At 47.9% G+C, this 26,160-nt stretch overlaps 1 protein-coding gene across 2 annotated transcripts in view; it reads right to left on the reverse strand.

Moving 5' to 3' along the window:
* The window catches only part of PTPRU (protein tyrosine phosphatase receptor type U), a 105,097-nt gene that overhangs the window by 31,645 nt on the left and 47,292 nt on the right, over positions 1-26,160 (reverse strand). For both annotated transcript variants that reach the window (XM_020983356.2, XM_078145518.1), the window contains exons 9-14: positions 23,638-23,747; positions 23,082-23,283; positions 21,424-21,526; positions 13,759-14,032; positions 13,169-13,205; positions 9,849-9,987 (exon numbers count right to left, since the gene is read on the reverse strand). In XM_020983356.2, coding sequence (XP_020839015.2) covers positions 9,849-9,987; positions 13,169-13,205; positions 13,759-14,032; positions 21,424-21,526; positions 23,082-23,283; positions 23,638-23,747 — 865 coding nt within the window. The remainder of the gene's footprint in view (positions 1-9,848; positions 9,988-13,168; positions 13,206-13,758; positions 14,033-21,423; positions 21,527-23,081; positions 23,284-23,637; positions 23,748-26,160) is intronic.

Below are 26,160 nucleotides of genomic sequence, written 5' to 3' on the forward strand. Positions count from 1 at the left end.
TTACAGATCTCAGTGTACTAACAGGGTTGTCCTCCCAACCCTGTGAGCCATTTCCCCAATTCCTCACTTCTGTTGCTCCAAGGAATCTCACAGACCTCAAACTTCCCCAAGACATCCCCCACAGAGGCACTCCCAGCTCTCCCCACAGTCACTCTTTAGGTCTTATCTCTGACAGTGGGGATGGTCTCCTACTTATTCACACAGCATTTCTTGTGACCCTTAGCCCTACATATATAGGCTACTCTGTGTGAAGCTGATGGGACTATAAATTCCTTGAGGACAAGGACTTTGTCTCATGTCAGTCTTATATCCCCAATACCCATTATCCAGCAGGTAGTTAAAAAAGATGATAGGATTGAAGTGAATTAACTGGTCTATGTTAGGATCAAACCGCAATCTTCTCCTCCTGGGCACCTCATTAACCCCTGAGAAACCTGGGTTACGACCTCACACCAATGCCTTGCACATGATGTGGCCTGCAGCACTGTCCTGCCACCTTGAACTCACTGCCTGACTCTGGCTTGGAAAGAGGTCATGGTGGTCAGAAAGTGGGATGGAGGTAAAATGTCAGTCCTTATTTCTGATTGCCAGGCTTTCTATTTACCTTCCATGGAGGGGGAAAGTGGAAGGAATAGGGAAGAGAAGATTCATAAGGGAATTAGAAGAATCAGGGTAAGGATGAGACGTGTCAGAAGGGCATAGGAGAAAATTGGGATTACTCATATTGGAGAAGATAAAGCTGAGAAAAGACAGGTAAGCCTCTGAAGGATGGTGTGAAGGAGCAGGTCTGTTCCCTAATTCCACAAATAAGTCAGGCACAAGAAAGGGCTGCCCTCACAGGAGAAAGGATACAAGTTAGATAGAAGGCACAATTTCTTGGTCATAAGGAGTATGAGATACTAGAGATCAGAGGGAAAAGTTAGAGAATCTCCTCCAATCTCCTGCCTGCCTGCCCTAGGTCAAATACCTGCCAAGGATAGGGAAGGTACTAGATGACATGTGAATGGTCCATCCCACAAAGGGACATACACACTTAGAATCACAGAGTCAGAGTTGGGAGGGAACTCAGAGACCATTTCGTCCAACTTCTTAACCAACACCCAACCTACACCTCTCTGACAGAGGGATCATCCAGTCTTTCCTTGAATACTCCCAGAAACAAGGAGCTCACTACCTTTAAAGGCAGTGATTACACCCTGGAACGTTGATTGTGAGAAAATCTTTCCTATATTGAGCTGTTTCCAGCCAAAGGAAATCTATTTATCCATTTTCTGATTTTGCCTCGCCCAAGGTCACCCGGGTCTTAAGTGACAGAGCCGGAATTTGAACCCAGGTCTGCTGGCTCTAAAATCGGTGTTCACATAAAGCCATAAAGGGATATAAAGACACAACGGTAGACAAAAACACCGAGAAAAATGAGGAAGGCAATAAAAATTGAGACAGAAACCAAGAGGACAAAAGAGACTCAAAAAAGGCATAGAAGCAAGGACGAGGACAAAGAGAGAAAAGATGTAGAGATGGAGGAAAAAAATGAGAGAGATGGAACTAGAGGAAGAGAGAGAGAGAGAGAGAGAGAGAGAGAAAGAGAGAGAGAGAGAGAGAGAGAGAGAGAGAGAGAGAGAGGGGGAGAGAGAGAGAGAGAGAGAGAAAGGGGGAAAGAAAGAGAAAGAAAGACAGGGAGGGGGAAAGGAGGGAGGGGAAAGAGAGAGGGAAAGAGACAGAAAAGGAGGGAGGGAGAGAAAGAAGGACGGGAAAGAGAGAGAGAAAAAAAGAGGGGAAGAAAGAGGGATGACGGGAAGGAGGAAAAGGGAGATACAGACAGAGCTCTAAGTTTGTGCCCGCTCTTCCCACTGACACTGTATACATTTGTGGGATAGTGTGTGCCAGGTTTGTGGTGGGGAGATGTTTTGTAGGTAACATTCTTACTCTGTCCTCTTAGTAAATCTCTTTGCTCTGAACTTAGAATAAAAGAGACAGAAAGACAGGGACAGGGAGGACTATAGAAACAGCAACAGGGAGCAAGACAAAGTCAGATATGGAAAGAGACAGAGGGAGGTGGGGGGAAGAAGCATGGCTGGAAACAAGGAGATGGAGAAGGGCTGGTCCAAGGAAGAATGGGAGACACTGAGGACACAGACGGCCAGGGCCAGGGCCGGGGCCAAGTTACTTACGGGTAATAAGAGTAGGAATAGTAGTCTCTCCTGAGCAGCGTGCAAACAGAGAACAGAAGTCATGTAAATGACAAGGATTGGGCAAAGGGGCCTGGCGGGGCTCCAGCGAGAGGGGCAGAGATGGCGGCAGAGGACCTGGCTAGGGGAAAGGGGCATCAGGGAGGAGGGGGCCGTTAGGGGTCTCTCTTTGTCTCTGTCTCTCTTTCTCTCAAGAAAAGCACACTGACCCCTCCTACACACTTTGACAGAGTAGTACACTCAGCCCCACAAAAACCCTCCCCCCCAAAGTCTTGCACACCCACACTCACATGCTCACAGCCCTACAAATACACTGACCCACAGCAACACCCACACACCCACAGAACAGTCACACTCAGGCACACATACCCTACAGTGCCCCTGCACACATATTCTCACATCCATTCAGGCATGCAGTCTCCTACACACACCTTCATGCACAAACACTTACATGTGCCCAAAATACACACTCAAAATTCTCTGCTCTGTTGTACAGTCACACAAGCAATAACAGACCACCCAATAGTTTGATGCAGGCAGGGCTGGGGGATCTCCAGGTGTAGCCCATACCCACAACCTGATCAGGACAATTCTAGGCCGACTACCCCCCCCAGCAGCTCAGCTCAAGGGTCTCAAATTTAAATTCTGCCACTTCAGTCCAGACACTCTCAGATAATGCATCCTTACGGGTCCCAAGAGACCCCTGACCCTCCCAGCTGGCTCACTTCAGGACCCCCCAGCCTCAATGCAAAGCAACTGACCTAAGACAATCATCAAATGCTAGAGTTGGAAAAGACCTGGTCCAACCCATTGTCCAGTGACTAAGTTCCTTCCATACTATAGTGTCTGTAACTACTCTAAAACACTTTAATGCCCATTCTCCCACTGTAGCTTATTATATATATATATATATATATATATATACATATATATACATATATATATATACATATATATATATATACATATATATATATATATATATATACGTATATATACATATATATATATACATATATATATATACATATATATATATATATACATATAATATATTATAAGGTTATAATAAAATAACCTCATAAAGCAGGTTGGGGCTGGGGGTGGAGAGGAAGCATGAGGCAATGGGAAGAGTGCTGAACTTGGACTCCTAAGACCAAAGGTCAAATCCTAAATCTTCCACTTACTACCTGTGTGACCTTGAACAAGTCACTCAACCTCCTGGGCCTCAGTTTCCTCACCTGTAAAATAAGCGGATTGGACTAGAACATCTTCAAGGTCCTTTCCAGTTCTAGATCTCAGTCTAGGCCTCAATTCACTTCTCAGGGAAGGATCCTTTTTTTTTTTAATTTATTTTTATTTATTTATTTTAATTAATTCATTTAATTTTATTTATTTATTTGTTTGTTTTGAGTTATCAACAATAGAAGGATCCTTTCAAGGACCACTCTGGCTCATTGGTGGGCTGGTTGAGTGGTGATTAAGGAATCAATGTCCATCTATCTACAGTAAGAGCTCTAATGGAACGCTGTGACCTTGGACTTAGATAAAGACCACCTAGTAAGCCCATCACATTTGTGAATGACAAAAAACTGGCGCGGGGCAGAAGGGGGTAAGCAACGTTTTGGATCAAATCTAAAATGGAATGATGAATCAAGACAGACTGGAATGGTAAGCCAAATTAAATAAGAGGAAATTAAATGGAGGTAAATGTTGGGTCCTGCCCTCCGGTTAAAAAAATGATCGATTGAACAAGTAAAGATAGAGGAGGAACACCTAGACAATAGTTCAGAGAGAGAGAGAGAGGCAGGGAAGGAGAGAGAGAGAACTGACAATGTGATGAAGAAGCCAAAAAAGTAAATATTATCCTACAATCATAGATTAAGATCTAGAAGGGGCCCTTAGAGGTCATCAAGTCTAACCCTTTCATTTTACAAATGAGGAAACCGAGACACAGAGAAATTATGTGACTTGCTCCGGGTCACAGCTAGTAAATGTCAGAGGAAGGACTCAGACCCAGGTCTTCTTACCCCATGTCCACTGCCTCATCCATTACATCACTCTGCCCAAGGTCACACGGCCAATGTGTCAAAGAGAGGGCCTGAACTCAGATCTTCCTAATTCCAAGTGCCCTAACCACTATGTCATGCTGCCTCCCCACTTCATCAAGCATTTGTAATCCCTCTCCTGGCACAGATCAGAACCAAAACTCTGAAACTCAGTAGAGTGACTATGGCCAGAGGACTGATTAACCCAATGGCCAGTTTTGAATCTTGTTGAACTCAGCTAGGCTGCTTTTCAGACAACAGACATCCAGTCTATCCTCAACCACATCCCTCTCTAAACCTTTCTAACTCAGTACAAAATGCCCAACACTCTGATAGCAGTGTCTCCAAGAATCTAGGATCTCCCTATACTACAATGAAGCATCAAAATTGGACTTTAGGGAAAGGATGCCAGCCATATCTGGTCACATTAATAAGAGCAGCAAGAGGGAGTCAACAGCCTCACTGTATTCTGCCCTGGCTCAGTCATATTTGAGTACAGTGTCCTGGGCATCATATTTTAGAAAGCTGGTTAACAAGTAGGAGGGTAAGGGAAGTGGGGACCAAACTGCCCAAGGATGAGATGGAAGAACTGGGGATATGTATCCTGGAGAAGAGAAGATGTAGGTGGGATCTTTAAATACCTGAAGAGTTGTCCCCTGGGAGTGAGACTGAGTTTGTTCTGTTGACCAGGGGTGGGGAACCTGCAGCCTTGAGCCCACATGTGGCCTTCTAGGTCCTTGAGCCCAGCCTTTTGACTGTATCTAAACTTCACAGAACAAATCCTTTCATCAAAGGGATTTGTTCTGTGAAGTTTGGATTCAATCAAAGGGCTGCACTTGAGGACCTAGAGGGCCACCTGTTAGTTCACTGGAGAGGAAACAGTGATAGCTGTTGGTGTAAGGTAGTGAGTTACACTTCATGGAAGGCCTTCCAATGGAGATTGGATAACCACTTGTTGGAGATGCTGTAAGGGAGACTTCCTGCTCAGGGACAGGCCAGACTAGCCAAGCTCTGGGGCCCCTTCTGGATCAAAGATATTGAGTCTCTAAGGAGACAGGGTCAGCTCAAGGCTCTGAAAACCAAGCGGTCGCCATGCGACCATGTATTAATGGGCACCCAAATTGATAACTCTAAGAGGTAAGTTTCCAAGCATGCACAGAAAATCCTAGAGTCTACCTTGGTCACAGTCCATACCCTACACTACAATCTGGGCCAGAGGAGCCAACGATGGGCCTTAGAAAGGAAATTCTCCTCACTTCCCTCTCCATCAGAAAGTACCTCCTGAAAAGCACAATGTTCAGAAAAAAAGGGTTACTCTATGCATCTTCTGCCTTTATCTCCTTTCTCTCTCTGATAGCTTGCAGGGTCACCCACCTACTACTGGCCCAGCTTTCCCATCTTGTTCTGTTGCCTCCTTTTCCATCTGCTCTGATCTGGCCCCATGGTATTTACCAGACCCAGATCCCAGCATGCCCATGGTTTCCTAAAAAGTCAAAGTGAACTCTTCTTCCTGAATCCTCCTCTTCCACGCAGTGTCCCTTACCTCCCCATCCTCCAGAGCACCACACCCTGCCTCCTCTTCTCCCTCCTCCCTTCCTCATATATCCTATCTCACCTATCCCCAGGTCAGCTGGATTCATAGAGTCTCAGCCCAGATTCCAAAGAGTATCAATCTGTCTCCTTGGTCCTCACCTGACAACTGAGACTGAAAGACCTTTAGATCCCCCCATTCTCTTCTTCCCTTCTCATCACACCCCAAGAATCTGCTCCTGAGGCTCCACCCTTAAAATACTAATCTCCTACATTTGCATAAAGTTTTTTTGCTTTTCCTCTTGGCTTGGCAACTCCAGTCTCTCAGTGACACCTCAACTCAATCTTCCCATTCATTTGCATGAGTCTTGGAAGCCTACCAAATGGCTGGATCCATTCTCCCTAGGACATGGGGCCACCCAGCCTTACAGAGATGAGGCAATGGCTGGTGACCCCAAGAGGTTAAGTCATTGACTCGAGGTCACATAGCAAGGCCAGATTCCCCAGGCATGGAATGGAAGCTGTGGTTAGAAGAAGAGGTTTTAAGGCTAAGGGACAGGAGACTATTTTTGGAAATACAAGGGGCATCTGGGGGTTGAGTCACTTCTCTTAGGTTTCTCCAGTCCCCTATCACCCTCCTCCAGCTTTCATCCATGGTTTTCCCTTCCAAAGAGCTAAACATGGCCCTGTGCATCTGAGCCTTAAGTAAATCCACACCTCATTTGCTTCTTCTCATCAGTTTCCCACAGTTCTCCCCCTTACGGGTGTGGCCTCCTCAGAGACCCCTCACAATCCAGGATAATCTGAGAGACTGGGGTTGGGGAGAAGGGGAGAAAAGAGGCCTGCACAAAGGAAAGGCACAGTAGAAGAGTGTCTGAAGGAATCACAGGGCAGGCCTGAGGGTATCCCAGGAGTTATAGCCATGGGCCAGCAATGGGGGAGGGGGCAAGGCTTACTATGAGGGGAGCCTTAGGGAGGACATTGGCTTCAGGGAAAGAAATGATCATAGAGACCACCTCATCTAAGCTCCCATTTTGCAGAGGAAGAAGTAAAGGGAATTCCTAGAGGGGGGGTCATCTTGGATCATCTTCTCCTTGAGCAAGCCTCCTGCATTCCAGGCCCCTGCCCTTGAGGATGACCCTCAGGACCCTCTCCCCTCTCTCTGCCCCCAGTCCCTTCTCCACCAGCTTCCTCTTTAGCCCTGAACTCAAAGGGGCAGGAATCAGGACCAACTCACCTGGCTCCCTCTTGACTGCATCTTCAGCTATAACGCAATCGAGGCCAGAGTGAGGGGAGGGTACCTCCCCAGCCCTCATCCCACCCCCCATCTTGCTTATCTGCTCCAGAACAGCAAGGCGAAGACAAGAGCCAAAGGGTGGACGTGGGCCCAGCCTAGAGGCCTGGAGCCAGGAAGTGGTTCTGAGACAGCTAGGAGGAGGGCTGGAAGGTTTCCAGTGCCAGAGCTTCCTCCATCTCTTTGTGTGACCTTGGACAAATCATCCCCCCTCCCCAGGCTTCTGTGAAATAAGGAGATTGGTCTAGATTGCTTCCTTCCAACGCTAACATTCTGTTGTCTGAAATCCCTCCCAGATCTGACATTCTGTGTTTTCAGGCCCCCATAGCTCTGATATTCTGTGTTCTAAAGCCTTCCAGCTCTCACATTCCATATTCTAAGCTCCCTCCCAGCTCTGACATTCTGTCGTACACGATCCCTCCCAGATCTGACATTCTGTGTTCTAAGTCACTTTACTGCTCTAACATTCTGTGCCTTAATATCCCCTTCGGCTCTGATATTCCATGCTTCCATGAGTCTGAGATTCTATTCCATTTGCCTCACTGAACATTGTTTCCCAAACTATGCTTCCTAGAGTCTGAGATTTGGCTCCAGCTTCTTCTGGCTACTATGAAGAGTGCAAAGAGCCCAGGAAATATTCCCAATGTACAAGCCAGTCCAACCACTTTGGAAGGGGGGGTGAGGGAGGAAAGGAGGAGTGATCTTCTTCTACAAACGCTGAAGGACTCCTAAAATTTCAATCCACCCACAGGAGAGCAAGGCTGGCACTGAGCTAAGCAAAGATGGCAAAGCTCCTGTGGGTCCCCTATCCAGAGGACACGGCACGAGAAAGGATCACTGGGTTATTGAAATACCCAACCCCAAAAGCTGGTACAGGAACAATAGAATGTCACAAATAGCTCCTTTGTAAATTGTGCTTTGTCATTTCTAAAATGTTCACCCATTGATCCACTACTTCATTTGACCTTCATAACTATCCTCTGAGGAGAGGCAAGGCAGAGCTTGCTTCTCTCATTTACCAAAAATGAACTGAAGCCCAGAGAGGGCTATGATTTGCCTGAGGTCACACAGTGAGTTAAAGGGGGAGCCTGGCTAGAAGCTGGATCTCCTAACCCCAGCCTTGTGCTCTGTCCACAATGCTCCCCATCACCAATTCTTGTGGAAGAGGGATTGGTCCTGGTCTGCTTGACCCCAGGGGTTAGGACTGGGAGGTATGATCAGTAGAAGTTACAGGGAGGGAGATTCCAGATCAGTATAGAGTAAGGACTGCCAACCCCTGGCATTTCCGACAATGAAATGGGCTGTCCCTGGCAGCGGGATGCTAACGTCTTCAAGCAGTGACCGGACCACCAGCTGTTGGGGACACTTCAGAGAAGATTCCTGCTTTGGGCATCAGTTGGCCTACATGCCTTTTCTGAGGCCCCTTTCAGCTCTGTGATTCTGAGGGACTGCCAAAAGAGGAAATGGGTGGGAAGCTGACTGGAGAATTTTCAAAGTCATTCCCTATCCTCCACGCCCACCAATGGCATTCCTCAGTCCTCAGACTCTCATTGGTACAGTCTGGCCAGATCAGACATCTGAGGGGCCCATAGAGAGGGCAGCAATGCACAGCCTCATTCCATGCCACACCTGGACTCAGGGCTTGAATGTGCCCTGATTTGCCCAGCATCATCAAATACAGTACTCAACTGCCGCACCTTTGGGCACCGAAGTTGACCTCCCCGTCTCCAACTATCCCTCCCCAATAACTTAGTGGAAGGTAGGAAATGAGAAGGCATAGCCGGGAAAGGGACCATCCTGCCATGCTCTGTGAAGCCACCTTCCAGATGCTAATTCAGGCACACTGAATGGGCACCATGCCACAGTTCTCTGGATAGTGGCATCTCCTGGCATGGGCTGGCAGGCCTGGAGGCACGGTGCCTGCTATTTTCATGGCTGATGTGTTTACAGACACACTCTCCAGCTTCAAGCTGGCACCAGGCTCATCCCCACTGATCTGACACCGACATGGAGACAACTCATCCTCAGAGCTGGGGATGCTCCTGCTGCACCGAATTAAAGTAGTCAGTCAAGGCTAACTAATCACAGAATCCAGGCCTGTCCCCCCCTTCTCAATATTGTCCAGAAGTGGAATAGGCCACCCTGGGAGGCATGAGGGTTTAGCTGTATCTAATGGAGGATACAAGTAAAAGAAAATGGGTCTGTTATCCCATGGGGAGAAAGTGGGGGACATACTCTTATCTATAGAGGAAAGGTAGAAAATGATGGGGTTACCTACAGAAGGACGATGAGAAACAATGGGTTTGACCATAGAAGGAAGGTGAGGGACACTGTGGAGGGAGGTCAAGGGAATTTGGTTTACTGATGGAAAAATAGTAGGAGACTTTTTTTTTCATTCGACCAATCAATCAACCAACCTTACTATGTGCCAGGCATGTGGTAAGCACTGGACATTGGATCTCTCCATGGGGAGAGGAAAGGACCTTTGGTTTTGTCCATGAGGAAAGGCAGGGGACATTAGGAACTCTAGGTTTCCCCACTGGGGAAAGGCATAGGATAATGGGAGCTCTGGCCTTGTCCATGGGAAAAGATGGGCACTGGGTTTGTCCATGCGGAGAGGCTGTGAACCTTGGATTTGTCTAGAGGGAAAGGCAGGGGGTCACTGGGTTTGTCCATTAAGAGAGGTGAGAGACACAGGTCTAATCACAGGGAGAGAAAGGGGTCCCTGAATTTTCCCATGGCAACTCAAATGGGGTCCCTCTCACCCTCCCTCCCTACCCAACTCACCCTTTGCGAATGATGATAATGATGGCCCCCAAGAGGATAATGAGGACCACAAGGCCCCCAGCGCAGACACCTAGAATCAGGCCCATCTCCTCTGAGTGCTGGGATACCTCCAGGGGCCGCTTACTTTCCTTACAGGCAGCTGGGGAGACAGAAAGCCCAGAGCAAGGAGTCAGAGGGGAGCTCTAAGACCACCCTGCCGAACCACAGATGACAATGCAACTCTCATGCAAACTGACATAAATACAAACAGAAACACACCCACAGTCACATGCACACTCTCTGATATGGAATTCCCTCAAAGCTTTCTTTGCCATCAAGTCCAAAAGCCTCAGCTTGGTATTCAAGACCCTCCCTTAATCTGGCCCCAACTATTTATTCAACCTTACGCTTCTTTCCTCTGGACCAATAATAAAAATAGTTCCATTTATCTAAGCCTAACTTGTAAAACACTTTCTTTAGAACAGCCCTGTGAGGTAGGTAAGCAAAGCAAACACTATTATCCCCATTTTACAGGTTGAATCCAGCAAACCTCTACTAAGCACCTAATATTCAATGAATAGGGGCAACTAGGTGGTGCCCCCGCAGTCAGGAGGACTCGTCTTCCTGAGTTCAAATCTGACTGCAGACACTTACTAGCTATGTGCTCTTGGTAGATGGACATGTCTTGGCGGGTAGTTGGGGGGTGTTGGTTAAATCCAGAGTAATTTTTTAATGCTTTCTTATTGATTGATGGACCAATGTGCCTCTATGTGTCCACACGTTCAGCCTTCCGAGGCTTCAGGAGAAAACATTATGTCCCACAATAGAGCAGCAGCATCGCTACTACACTATAAGCTACTCAAATGCAGACACTAGTTAATTTCTCTTTCGTCTCTCTTTGGGCCTTGCATGATGGCAATGATGGGGATGGAGAAGATGGCAACTGATGAAGATAACAGCTGACCCTGCAACCTGGGCTGGGGAAGGTGATAGAGGATGATACCTAATCAGGCTTCAGAAAAGGGTAGACTGTTTCCTGGGGGATGTCCGAGCAGAGGTCTGCTGGATTTCTCTGCCTTGCCTCCCATCTCATCCCCAGTCTCACCTGGGAAACTCCTATGAGCCAGGATAAAGGAATCGGAACACTCTAGATTCTAGACTGTCCTTTTACTAGACAAATCTTTTTTTTTTTTGGCTAGGCAGTGGGGTTAAGTGACTTGCCCAGAGTCACACCTGCTAGTGAATGTTATGTGTCTGAGGCCGGATTTGAACTCAGCCTCCTGACTTCAAGGCCAGTGCTCTATCCACTGTGCCACCTCACTGCCCCAACAAATCTTTTTATTAAGGGGATTTGTTCTGTGAAGTTTGGATTCAGTCAAAAGGCCGCACTTGAGGACCTAGAGGGCCACATGGGACCTCAAGGCTGAAGGTTCCCCACTCCTAGTCTAGATAGAACCCAGAATGCTGGGATGTAAAAGGACCAAATCCACTATTTAGCAGATGTGGAGAGAAGTGACCTGCCTTATGGAACACACAGAAAGCTAGAAGCCAAGTCAGGACTGGAACCCAGGATTCCTGACTCTCAACATAGCCACCCCAAAAGGTGGCTAAGCTTTAGCCTGATCACCCCTGACTAGCCTTGGTACAGCCACACCCTTCAGGAGAAGTTAGAGAGCGGCAGTGCCAGCCCTCCCCGAGCCCCCAGCCCCACCTCCACCTGACAGCACAACCCCACTCCCTCCCTCCATGGCCTGCCCCATACCATTCCTCACTTCCACCCAGTGATACATGGCTTTTATTCAGCCACCAAGTAGTGGCTGCCCAGCTATCCCCGGGCAGCCATCCTTCCTGTCTTTCTTTGTGGATGGGGACAGCAGACCGGCCATCTGTGCTCTCAGACCTAGATTGTGACCTCCCAGGCTGCCCTGAGCCTAAGGCCAGGCATCAGCTCCTGGCCTCCTCCAGCCTCCTCCCTCCACACCTGAGCTGCTCAGCCTTCCCAGGGGTCATCCGTGTATCCCAGTAGAAACCTGCCCACTTTGTCTTTCTCAGGCTCTGCCTTGAGACCTATCACCTCCCCTCCCCCTGCCCAGAGCTAAGATATTCCTCCTCTCCTTGTACTGGACAAAAGAACAGAATGTCTCAGCCAAGCTAAGCAGCAACTTCATTAGCTCCCCAAACGTCACACCCTAGGAAAGCATCAGGCCACAGCTGCCTAATTAGTCCAAACTCTGTAAACAAGAGGGAGGCAAGGCAGAGAAATCCTGCAGACCTCCACCTTGACATCCCCCAAACTGTGGTAAGGGCAGGGTGAGGGGGAGAGATTCCCCTCTACCTCCAACCTCCAGCTAGTCAAGCATCAAGCATTTCTTAAATGCTTCCAAGTGCCAGACACTATGCTGCTGAGTGCTAAGGATGAGAAAAATGAAAAAAAAATCCAGACCTTGTCCTTAAGGGGCTCACACCCCAATGGGTAAGACAATATGCAAATAATTATGTATAGCCAAGGGGCTGAATGGATGCAAAGAGAAGCTAATGTGTGTGTGTGTGTGTGTGTGTGTGTGTGTGTGTGTGTGTAAATCTTAAAAGGAAGGTACTTGCTTCTGGGGGGGGGGGGAGACAAAGAAAGGCCTCCTACCATCCTTTGATGACCCAACCCTAGACACATACCCCTTCCCCTCTGCCTTTCCTATACATCCTTTCTCTCTTAAAACTACTCCATATAGAGATGTAATTAAAGACTTGGAGAATATCAGAGCTGCAAGGGGCCCTGGGGACCATCTACCCCAATGCTATCATTTTGCAGATGAGCAAACTGAAGCCCAGAGAAATTAAGTGACTTGCTTAATATCTCATGGCTAGTAAGTATCAGGCTCGAGACCTGAACTCACAGGCACCAAAGTGCCCAGACAAATCACATTGACAGCCCTGGACTGTGACCCAGGTAGAGACTAGTCTAACACAAACATAACGTACACAGAACTCTAGCTGAGTGAGACCTGCTCTGCTCAAACACCGCACACACACAGGTGGCTCCACATTGATGGGGGCTCAAACGTCGCACATATATGTAGCGCCACATATACGGCCAACCTCCTCCCACAGGGATGGGGATCAATCAGCTCCCCATGCATGCATGGCCAGTCCCACGGCACATCCCCACGCATGGCCTTTCTGTGGATGGCCCTCACCCCCATCTCCCCAAAGCAAGCTCAGTGCAAAGCCAGCCACTAATTCTGTGGCGCAAAGAGAAGGGGGCATATTTATAAAAATGAAGGAGTGTGGTGAGGTTGGAGGAGCGGAGGGGTTTAGGAGGTGCAGGGGAACAGGTAGGGTCCTACCTTTGCGAGCAATCCGAATACAGTTCAGCCGGGTTTCCTGAGGAGACACATGAGATGGGGTAGGTCAACGCCACTGAGCCCGACATTCAGGGCCAGCCACATTTGTGAGGCCTCCCCCAGCCTCCCAGGACTGTGCCCACAAAGCCTGCTGTCCTCTCTTTCATAGCCATCACTCAGGCTGGTTTGGAGGATCAAGTCAGGGCTCAGATGCCCAAATCAGGGGCACATTCCAGAGGCATGAAACAAACTGGGGAAAACCCTAAGAGGGAAGAAGACTGAGGCAGGGCACCTCATTGTACAAATGAGGAGACTGAGGCCCAGAAAAGTTCAGTGATTCACCTAAGGTCATGGCAGGTAGTAAGTAGCACAGCCCGGATTTAAATCCAGATACTGACTCCAGATCTGGAACTCTTTCCACTACCCCCTCAATTCCTCTGAGTATCAAGAGAAGGTTTGGACCAGGAAGCAGCATTTGCCAAACCTCCTGGCCACTGTACCCAATAGCCTGGCCCCCAGGGAAGAATATAGCTAGTTCCAAGAAGAAAAAGGGAGTACTCCAGCCCCTGCCCAAGCCCCAGCCTGCTCCTCACCCCCTTCAAGTGGCTTGTGGCTTGGAAGTAGATGAGATATGCCTTCTTGGGCTCCAGCGGGGGATTCCAGTAGCCCCGGTATGTCTGGTTGTCACCCACGGTGAAAGGTGTGGCCTCCAGGAGGCTGCTGGCCGGCAGTTCTGCCCCAAAATAATGGACTGCACCCCGGGCAAGGGCAGCATCAAAGGTCAATGGCACCGGAAAGCAGTCCTGAGCCCCGGGCTCCCTCTTCATCCTCCGGGCACGGTCCTCTTCCACTATCACCTGGTAAACACTGAGCACACAAGAAACAAGCCAGTCAGAGGTCCCCAGGGCATCAGGACAGGGTGCAGAGGAGCCTGGAAAGAGGCCTGAGAGCAGAAACCGCACCCACTCCCCCCCAGATTACCTTAGCAAAGTCAGGGGGCCCTGAAGGCTCACCAAAATCCCGTGCCCATCCCTCCCCACACACACACTCACACACATACACACATACACCCATGCACACACACATACATACACCCACAGGAATGGAGCTCTAGAGCTGAAAGAGACCTCCAAAGCCATCTAGCCCAATCCGCTTATTTTACTGAAGAGAAAACTCTGATCCAGAAAGTACAAATGAGTTGCCAAAGGTAACACAGGCAGTAACATCAGAGGAAGGATTGGAACTCAGGTCCTGATTTGAAATCCATCATCTTTTCCACTGAATCACTCTGCTCACCCACATCCAAGGCCACTGGCCACCTATCCTTGAGTCAGACCCAGAATCTCTCTGGCCAAGGATTCTGTCTTTGGCAGCAGAAGCAAGGAGGAAATATGGAGGAGGCCACACCTTCCCACGCCTTTCTGCTGCCTTTCCAAGGTTGGAGCCCTGGCTTATGGAGCCATGTAGACCAGGCTTGGCCACTAATTCAAGGGATACCTTACCTCTCTGGGCCTCAATTTCCCATGCTGTAAAATTAAAGGTTTGCACTAGGTGATCAGTAAGAAAAGAAATGGGCCCTCCTAGCTCTGATATTCTGGGTTCTAAGGGCCCTTCCAGCTCTGACATTTCGGGTTCCAGCTCACACACTCTGTGGGCTAAGATGTATGCACACACACACACACACACACACACACACACACACACATTCCCCATGCTCTAAAATGCTATGATTTCACATTGCCTTAGTAACCCATTATGGCTTTGTCAGCCATGGATTTAGCTAAACATTTTTGAAGCTATTTATATTTTCAGTCCATCCCACCTCTTGGGCCAACCAGTTCTATGAAAAACACCAATAGCCTTCCATTCTATAGCACTTAATAGCTGCAGCACCCCTTTGTATGTAAGTAGTGCATATTTACATCATTATCCCTATAGGCAGACAGCAAGACTCAGCAAGTAAAATTAACTTGCCCAAGGTCACTTAGCTAGTCAATAACAGAGCACGGACCTAACTCTGGAGAGCCATTGTTTCAGGGGCAACAGGGTATAGTGGATAGAGCAATGGGTTTGGAGTCAGGGAAAGCTGGATTTTAATTCTGTTTCTGACACCATGTGGTTTGAGCCATACATTTAACCCCTCTGAGCCTTAGTTTACTGATCTGTAAAAGAGGGATAATAATAATCCCAACAGTATTTACTTTATGGTTTTGTGGTGAGACTCAAATGAGACAATGGGAGGGAGCTTAGAAGCCATCACGTCCAAAAGATAAGGAACCCGAGGGCCAGAGTGGTTAAGGAACTTGGCCAGGGTCACTCAGCTAATAAGTGTCCAGGACGGGACTAAGACTCCAGTCTTCCTGTGCCCGAGTCTGCGGCCTGCTGCAGCTCAATATTTATGCAACTAGAGATAGCTACGATAGCACCTCGCACACCTGAAGGTGTTCCAGAAATGTCAGCTGATATCATTCTGAGATCTGATGAGTAAGTCCCTGTTTTCCCTCTACCGTGTGGATTAGTTTGTAAACTTTAATCCTGCCAGATTATGCCTCTACATTAACATTCTCCTCTTCCCCCACCCCACCCCCCAATCTTCTTGATTATCTAATTATCTTCCCTATCCCCCTTGTTCAGCTCCATAAAAGCTCCCTTTGGAGACAGTGGCCGGCCCTGCACATGGACCTGTGAGGCGGAAGGGTGAGGGGAGGCTGGAGACTATGATGTGTTGGGGTTTTTTCCTCCCAATCCCATCCCAAAGCCACAAATTTGGTCTTTTTCATGGCGGCAGCATATGAGCACTGATTTTTGGACTACTTTTCCTGGTTGGTCTCTCAGAGTTCATCCCACAAGCATGGCTAGGAAACAGGAGAGAGACAAAAGAAGGAACACACGGAGAAAGGATCGGAGGATCAGAGGACCATGGATTTAGAGTTGGAAGGGACCTTAGAGGCAACTGAATCCAATCCCCTTATTTTACAGATGAGGAAACTGAGGCAGACAGAGGCTAAATGTCTTGCCCAGGTTCACACAGCTAGTAAGTATCTCAGGCAGGTTTGGAACTCAGGTCTCCCTGGGGGAGGAACAGGAAGAAGAAAGAAGGGGAATATGCAGCCTAACAAATGAGATGATATGTGTAAAGCACACTACACGTAAAGCACATGTAAGAGCCTCTATAAATGCTCGCTGTTACTCTCCCGTTCAGCTGATGTCGCCAAGCCTCAGGAAAGCAGTTAAAAGGACCAGCCCCCTCCTCAATTAATTCTATGACTTCTGGGGAAGTGAGGGGGCCTCTGGATCCAGGACAGAGCCCACTATCTCTGGGCACCATCTCTGTAATGGCCTCTCTCAGTCTGAGCCCAGGCCCCTCCTTGGCAGAATCGGCTGTGCCCTCAATCTGATAGCTCAGCTGGCCCTGACTATTTTCTCTGGCCCCCATCTGAGAGCTTGGAAGGCAGGGTGAAGGGAAGGATGAGTCACACAGTCCCTCTGGAGAGATGGTCCCAGACAGAGATAGCCTCCCTATGCCCAGAAAAAAAGCAATTGTGAAGCAATGACCCTTCCCACGAATCACTAATGTGAGTCCCATATGGCTTGATGCACCGTATCTAAGGTACTGTAAACACTAGAAGCTTTCTGGGGAATTGTTCCCTGGCTGGGGGATATGACCTGTAAAAATCTATGGAACCAGCGGAGAATGGGACACACATCAAAAAGCTTAACTGGATACCACAGGTGACAATCTGGTCCAGCCTTGCAAATGGGGAGTGGAATCAGCCAAACTGGCCTTCCCTTCTCCTCCCAAACAACCCTCCCATCTGGTTATCCCACATGCCTGGAAGGCACTCCCTTCCTACCTCCACTTCAGAAAGTACCTCTTTCTTTAAGATACAGCTCAAGCACCATCTCCTGAATGAAGATTTTCCTGATTCCCCCAATGGCTAAAACCCCTCTTCCCAAATAACTGCTGTGGGTGTATATGTATATGTATATGTATATGTATATGTATATGTATATGTATATGTATATGTATATGTATATGTATATGATGTATATGTATGTGTATGTGTATGTGTATGTGTATGTGTATGTGTATGTGTATGTGTATATGTATATGTATATGTATATGTATATGTATATGTATATGTATATGTATATGTATATGTATATGTATATGTATATGTATATGTATATGTATATGTATATGTATGCATGTCTGTATGTCTGTTAGTATACATATACAGATATATGTATGTAAGTATACATATATACATATATGTGTATATCTGTAAGTATACATATACACATATACATATGTAAGTATGCGTATATACATATATGTGTATACATATATACATATGCGTATGTATGTTTATGTGTTTATGTGTATGTGTATAAATATGTATGTATATTTTCATATTCGTGTGTGTGTGTATGTGTGTGTGTGTCTCTGTGTGTCTGTGTGTCTGTGTAAATTCTCAGAGAAATGCTCAGAGAAAGGAAGGGACTAGTCCAAGGTTATGTGTCAGAGGTAGGACCTGAACTCAGGTCAACCTGGTTCCAAGGCCTCTCAATGAGAATTGTCCAAAAATGGAAGGGGCCACGTGGTGGGGGAGGGGAGGGAGCTCACCCTCCCTGGAGATCTTCAAGCAGGGGTCAGAAGAACCCTTGTCATGTGCTTTACAGTGAGGATTCCTTTAGGGAATGAATTGGACCAGATCCCCTCCAATTCCCAAACTCTGTGGTTCTGAGGGTCCTGTCGGTGGAGGTCTATAAGTGGAGGCTGGATGGCGACTCCTCAGGGAAGCTGTGGAAGGGATCAGATTAGATGCCCTCAAAGCCCCCTTCCAACCCTGAGATGCCATGGGATTGAGAGAAGATGGTGTTAGGCAAGTCAGATCAAGGTCATTGCCTTAAGGCAATGTGAAGCCAGACCCAGAGGCTGGTAAGAGGGGAACAGAAAGCCAGGCTGGCCTCCAGGGTCAGGTTAAGGACATCTCAGACTAGGATCTCCCTGCTCTATGGCCAGATCATTCTGGGCTCTGGAAATTCATGCTCTTTTGCCCTAATTTGTAAAACTTTAAGGACGTGATCCTTCCAATGTGGGTCCTCTCCCCGCTCCCCTGACAGAGATCACAATCCCTCTATACCTCAGTACTCAGGCTTTGAGAGTGGCAGGGCTGAAAAATTACAGCCTTGCATAATGAGCATCTCTGAACACAGCCAGGCTAGTTCTGAACCAGGTCTGCCCTTGAACCCTTTCCAGCGTGGCAGGCCTCCTCTATCTTGCATGCTGATGGCTTGCAAAGCCTTTGGGAATCCCCGGTCACTTTCACTCCGTGACAGCAACAGAGGATTTTATTTCACTTTGTGGAAGTGAAGTCCTTTGGGGAAATATTATCATTATTATAGATATTAACTAATTCATGTTACTAACAATGATAGCAAGCATTTATATAACATTTTAAGATTGTCAAAGTACTTCATGTATATTGTTTCACTTGATTCTCACAACAACCCCAAAAGGTAGGTGCTATTATTCCCATTTTGCACATGAGGAAACCGAGCCTGAGAGGTGATCTGACTTGTCCATAGTCATACAGCTAGTAAGTGTCTGAGGCAGGATTCAAACTCAGGTCTTGCTGATTCCAAAGACCAGAGGTTAACACTTACTGAGCTACCCCAAAATGGAGGCCAGGCTATCATTTCCACAAGTGGGACACCAGAGGTGAAAAGCAATCTGGCAGGAGAGGCTCAGGGTCAGGGTGGGAGAACTTCTATGCATATTAGCCACAAAGCCAGTTCATTGTGCCATCTTCATCGGGCAGGCTGTGGAAAGGGGGGCCAGCCCTATTGCAGTCTGCTCTTCCCAGGGATGGCTCCAGGAAAGAGGGAGCTTCAAGCTTCTCTCTCTCTCTCTTGCCCTGTGGCTATGAAAACCCACCCAATGAGAGGCTCTTCTACATCCCTGTCTCCATGGTAACAAGCCAGACACCACTTGCTACCATCTCTGGGGGCAATGGGGAGAGTGGGGAATAGATGTTGCCCCCCAGAGTAGCACCAATGTTGTCATCACCAGTATAAATAATGATATTAATGCTGTTATGGAAGCAGCCCTCTTAACAACATCCAAAAAACCCCCCACAAACCTAACCCTCTCTCATGAGTTGGGGGCAGGTAAAGGGAAGAGAAGTATTTTCCTTACTGACCACAAATGAGGCAGCTACCTGGGGTCCTCCCCAGGTTTGGGTGGCTCTCCATCCCATGACCAGGCACCCATCTCAGACACAATTTCAACACACAACCCCTAACCTCCTACCTCCTTACATACTTTACAACCCTCACCCCTTCAACTCCTGTAGGTTTAAGAAGAGGAGCTAGAGGGGCCCTAGCCTGTTTCTATAGTGGTAAAGAAAGACATAGAGAAAAGTAAGTTCTCCCAAAGTGTCCAATGTCCAGTGACTGGCGTGTCTACACTGAGTGGTGTCCCTCAGTGATCAGTGTCCTCCATATCCAACATGCAGAGTAACCAGCACCCCACTAGCCAACGTCCCCAATGATCACTCAGTGATCAGAGCCCTCCATGACCAACATACAAAGCAGCCAGTCCCCACATTGGCTAACAACCCAACAGCCAGATACCATCAGTGGCCCACCATCTTCTATTGCCAATACATCATGGTCAGCAAACTTAGTGACTAGTATTGACAGGGATCGATGTCTTCAACACCAGCATCCCACACTGACCAAAATTCTCAAAGATTAGTGCCCTCAGGAGCCAGTGTCTTCAATGACTAATATCCATATTGACCAATGTTCTTTGTAACCAGGTTTCACAGAGATCAAAGTCCATGGCGACCAAAGTCCTCAGTGACCAGAGTCCATAGCGTACAGCTTCCTCAATGACCAGGGTCTACAGTGGCTCATATCCTTAGTAGCCAATGTCCTCAATGCATCCATAGTAGCCAACGGCCTTGGTAACCAATATCCATAATGGCCAAAGTCCAAGGGAATGCTTTCTTTAATACTAGTCTACAGTGACTACCATCTTTGCAAACCAGGAATCCATAGTGAACAGAATGAGCAGGATCCACAGTGGACTAACACCTTCAGTGACCAACATTGACAGTGACTACACAATGACCAGTATTCCCAATGATCAATTTATTCAGTGACCTACATCATCAATGGCTAATGTCCACAGTGACCAATGTTCCCAGTAACCAAAGTCCGTGACAATCAGCATTCCCAGTCACCAAGATCCACAGTGACCAAGATTCTCAGTAGTCAATACCCTCAAGGTGACCACTGTAACCAAAGTCCAGGGGACTAGAATCCTCAATGACCACTGTCCATAATGACCAACATATTTGGTGACCAGAGTCTATAGTGAACATGACCAGTGTTCACAGCAGTGAACATCCTCAAAGACTGTCACTGATGGTGACCAGGGTCAACAGGTACCAACATCCTTAACGACCAGGGTCCACAGCAACCACTATCCTCAGCCATCGGTGTCCATGGTATCCAGAGTGACCAACATCCTTGGAGTCCAGGATCCACAATGAATACTTAACTATATGATTCATATCCTTGGCGACTAGGAGCAACAATGACCTATGTCCTCAGTGACCAGTATTCTCAGGGACCACCACCCTCAATGACTAGTATCCAGAGGTGGGGAATCTGTTCTAGGTCCTTGGGTGTGGCCTTTTGGCTGAGTCCAAGTTGTACAGAACAAATTCTTCTGGGAAGTTTGGATTCAGTCAAAGAGATGCCCCTGAGGACTTAGAGGGCCACATCTGGCCTCAAGGCCAGAGGTTCCCCACCCCCGCTAGTATCTCTAGTGACCAAAACCTCAGGGACCAGAGTCCTCAGTCACTGGGGTGCATAAAATCAAGACTGGAACCAAACAGCAGCAGTCCAACCAGAACCTCCAGAAGGAAAACGACCTCCTCCAGCCCTACTGTATTTCCTTCCCAGGCCACAGGCCCTCAGGAAACAATCCATTCTCGGGGTTCAGCCTCCAGCCAGGAGGAAGAAGGAGCAGAGATCAAAATGGAGTTGGGGACATGGGAAAGGGGTGAGGTAGCTAGTGTTATACAAAAGAATAGAACCACGAATCAAAGGAGAAGGAATATAATCAGGTAGAAAGGACAAAGGTAGAGAAAGAACAAACAGGCAGAGGGAGAAAAGGTCCCACAGGACCCACTTGTCCCCAACATCACTCACTCCCGGCCCTCCCCAATGAGCCGCCCTACCTGATGGGGGCCCCACGTCCTTGTGCTGGCCTCAGCAGCACCGTGATGGTGCTCTCCGACTCCCCCAGTGGGGATGGCATGTCCCCGTAGTCAAAGCTCGGAGCTGGGAAAGGAAAGATGGGGAGGAGTGAACCAGGTGCCAGGGGAAAAGTTTGAGGACATTCAGAGCACCCTGGATTCCAAACATCGTAACCATTGTCCCCTAGACTCCTATGTCCCTGACCTGTCTGTTCCCTTAGGCTCCCGATCCCTCCTGTCCCTAGACTCCCACACATGTTCAACCTTTAGCCTCCCTGATCTTTCAATCTTCAGCTTTCCTTATCCCTAGAACCCACTCTTCTTGATTATTTAATCTCCAGCCTCCCCAAACATTCATCCCCCAGGCTCCCCGATCCCTTGGTCCCCAGCCTTCCTGACACCTATGAACACTTAACAGCCAAGCTTCCTGTCCCTGCTGTCCTCAGCCTCCTTGATCCTTCAGAACCCAGTTTGACCAATCCCTTACTCTCGAGCCTCAATTATTCTTTTGTCCCTGATCTCAGTGACCCCTGACCATCCAACCTTCCTGACTCCCCCTGTCCCCTGACCCCTCTACTCCGTCAGTCTCTAGTCTCCCAAACACTCCAGTTTCCTGCCTCCCTGATCCTTCAGGGTCCAGTCCTCCCCCCCATATCTTTTGGCCTCCAACCTCCATGATCACTCTATCTACAACCTCTCTGACCCCTTCATATCCAACTTTCTTGAATTCTCCCAGCTCCTTCATTTCCAATGATCCTGCATTTCCTCCCTAAATCTTTAGTCTCTAGTCCTCTGATTCTTTTGGCCCTCAACCCCCATGATCCCTCTAGAACCATGGCCTCTCTGACCCTGTTTCCCCTGACCCTTCACTGATGAAGAAGTCCCTAGCATGCCTGATACTTCAGTCCCCAGCCTCCCTGACCACTCCCATCTCCAGTCTCCCTGACATCACTGTCCTCTGCTTCTCTGTCTCCTGCCTTCCTAGTCCTCTGGGAAGTACCAAAAGGGCCAGGGATAGGTTCTAGATCTGTGATTTCATTGGTATAGGGAACTCCTAGGTGAAGAAACTTCCCCTACCAATGCAGGTCGTCACCTTCTCTGCAACCATAGTCTTAGAGGGTTCTGAGTTCTGAGATATTAAATGCCCCCAAGGTCACACAGCCTGTGTTAGACATGGGAAATGAACCCAGGGCTTCCAGGCTCCAGGACTAGCTCTCTATCTGGTATTCCATGCTGCCTCTCTGTGTTGGGAGGACTAATAGCACACTGAAAATAAACAAAAAATAGACACTGACTGACTCTCCAGGTAGAAGGGACAAAGCTCTTCCCAAGGACAGCAAGACATGTGCTCAGAAACCAGAAAAGATAGGTCAAAATGGAATGAGAAATGAAAAACCCTTGGACATTGCATGATAGCCTATTTTGAGGAAGGGTAACCCCCTCTATCCAGATCCCCCCCCCCATGCATAACCACCCAAGCATCCAGGGCCTGCTTCTCTACCTCCTATTCCTCCAATCCAGTGATGGTCCCGATCCATGTCAGACTTCCATCAGGGTCCCCACACTATATTCCAGTCGATAGGGCTAGCCCTCCCCACACTGGGGGCCTACGTTAGGGGGTATGGAAGGTGGTTCCTCACCAGAAATGTTGGTGGTGATCTCAGTGAGAGCTGTCTGGCCAAAGCCCTTGCCAGTCCTTGCCCTCACAGAAAATAGGTATGTGGTACCCGGATGCAGGTTGGAGAACACATGGTAGGTCTCATTTCTGAGCTTGGACACTGTGCGCCTGGGGCCAGGAACATTCACTGCAGGATCTGATGACTCAATGCTTTGATAGCTGATCTGGAGACAGACCAAGGGGGAAAAATGTCACAGAGAAGAGGGTGTCATTGTCAGGGACCACTGGGGTTTAAAGGAGGAAGAACAACTGGAGCTTTGTGGATGACCTCCCCAATTTTCTATCTCCCCTCTCCCCAAAATCTAGACAACTCCTGCCTCTCATCTCTCTATCCCACAGAATCCTAGAATCAGAAGGTCCTGTAGAAGACAACTTCTTTTCTTCCTTCTGATCCTCCCACCATCTACCCATCTCTTCTCCCTGCCTCCCCAGGCTTCTAGTCAACGCCTATGGGTCTGTATCTAACCAGAAGGCCAAGGTGTGGTCCCCTAAGCACAGTCTCAAGGAGATATATCTACCTCATATTGGGTGATGAGGCCATTTGGCTCCAGGGGCTCTTCCCACTTCAGAAAGATCATGTCCTCCAGAGGGGTGAAAGTCAGTGACTCTGCTGAGATTCCTCCAGGAACTACAAGGGAAACCCCATCCCAGACCTCAATTAGCCCAGCTATAATCAGGAGGGATAGAGGTCAGAAGAAAGGAGAAATTTGTTGACAACAAAGGAGATGAAGCTCTCACAGATGCATTGGGAGCTTCCCTTCCCCGGAAATATTTAAAAACAGGAGAGGCCTTATTCAGCCAATAAGCATGTATCAAATTACTTCCATGTGCCAGGCACTGAGCTAGGCACTAAGGATATTAAAGACAAAAACGAAACGATCCCTGCTCACAAGGAGCTTTATACCTAACAGGTGAGACAACAAATACACCTATAAATACATGAAGCAAAAGCATTGCCTGAATAAATATAAATACAAGGGTGATCCAGTGGATGGAGTGCCAGGCCTGGAGTCAGGAAGACCTGAGTTCAAATCCTGCCTCAGACACTTCCTACCTGTATAACTTTGGGCAGGTCACTTAACCCTGTCTGCCTCAGTTTCCTCATCTATAAAATGAGCTGGAGAAGGAAATGACAAACCACTCCAGTACCTTTGCCAAGAAAACCCCAAATGGGGTCACAGAGAGTCAGACACAAGTGAATAATAACAATAACAGTTTATGAGCAATGGCATTAGCATTTGGGGATAGCAAGAAAGGCTTCATTCAGAAGATGATTCTTGAGGTTCACTGTAAAGGAAGAGAGGGATTAGGTGAGGAAGCAGCTTATTCTAGGTATGGAATTCAGCCAGTGCAAAGATGGGACATAGAGTGTCCAATGTGAGGAACCAGCTGGAAATTCTATGGAATAGCCTGGGACAACACAGGGAGGCAAGGGGACAGATTGGATGATTAAAAGAGGAAATTTCCAGGGAGAAAAACTGGAACTAAATGAGGTAAGGGGCCACCATAGAGGACAAGGTGTTCCAGCAGAAAAGAATGCTCAGCTTCCCATTTCTCATCAGAGAGGTGATGAATACGGCATACATTGTCACATATGGCCACTATGTTGATTTGTTTTCCTTAAGTATTTTTCCTGGTTATAAGGTGAGGTTTTATTGGGAAGGAGGAGTCTTTAGGAAGTAAGAGAGATGGCGAATGGAGGGAAGAACATTAATAAAATGTTTTTAAAGAAATGGATTGCTAAAGGCAGTAAAAAGCTTCAAGACCACCTAATTCAACCCTCTCATTGTATAGAAAGGAAACAAAGTCCTAACCAAGTGCCTTACCCAAGATCACAGCTGGTCAGTGGGACAACTAGAACCCAAGTCTCAACCACACAACATGGAATCTTTTTTAACGGATGTTTTGATTAACGCTTATGTCCTGTATGCCGGAAAATTCCACTCTCCCTGTCCTGGAGGGGTTTACTTAGTAATCAATCAAGTCTCATGGGATATAGTAAATGGTCAGAGCCCCCACAGGATAGTGACCCACTGAGGCACCATCTTGAAACCATGTCCCAAGCACACCAAATGCCTGGCCATGGAACTGGCCCCTTCCTGGAGGCCAGTAGTAAAAGTAGCAGGTCCTAAATCTAGAGCTGAAAGAGACTGAAGAGGTCATTGAGTCCAACCCCCTTATTTTTGCAGGTGGAGACATCAAAGCCCAGTGAACTTAAGTAATGACCTCAGAGTCTGAGGTGGGATTTGAAACCAGGTCTCTGTGACGCAAAGTCCAGCACTTTATACCCTGTGACACACTGAATATGAACTGATGCTGAGTGAAGAAATGCAGAGCCGAGGGAACAATCCACACAAAAACTACAGCGATGTGTCATCCCTCCAGGGCCATGCTGCCTGCCTCACCACCCAGCCCCCATTGATGAATTCCAGGGATTCCCAGCAGACTGAGGAGAGAGGAGGTTCTCTAGTCACACCCTGTGCCCTCCTGGCTTAGGGAGCAGACCCTGACCCTAGACACCATCCCAGCATCCACTCAACCCAGAAGTACTCTCCAACTAATGCTCTAATCGTTAGGCTGATAATGAGGTTCCCCTAGGGGAAAACTTCAAACTGGGATTGAGCCACCCCAGTTAAGTGTGGATTTTGTTCCCAGGCTGGGGAGGGAGGTGGAAGCTATTCAGTGAGCCCAGATAGTCAACTGCTCTTCAAGAAAGGCTGATGAATGATTGTTAGAGTCAAAAACTCACCAAGCACCTATGATGAGCACAGGCAGGACCCTGCTCCCAACCTCCAAGAACTTATCATCTGGGGGGGGGGGGGGGCCATGCCTGGCAGCTGCAGGAAAACATCCTCCAAACTCACTAATACATATCCTCTGACCACAGTGATACCACAACTATGCCTGTACACCCTCAGAGACCAAAGGAAGGGGAAAAGGACTCACATGTACAAAAAATATTTACAGCTGCTCTTTTTGTGGTAGCAAAGAATTGCAAGCCAAGAAGGTGCCCATCAACTGGAGAACAGCTGAACAAGTTA

Source organism: Phascolarctos cinereus, unplaced genomic scaffold, assembly GCF_003287225.1.
Source record: "Phascolarctos cinereus isolate Bilbo 61053 unplaced genomic scaffold, phaCin_HiC Scaffold_726;HRSCAF=1367, whole genome shotgun sequence".
Lineage (NCBI taxonomy): Eukaryota > Metazoa > Chordata > Mammalia > Diprotodontia > Phascolarctidae > Phascolarctos > Phascolarctos cinereus.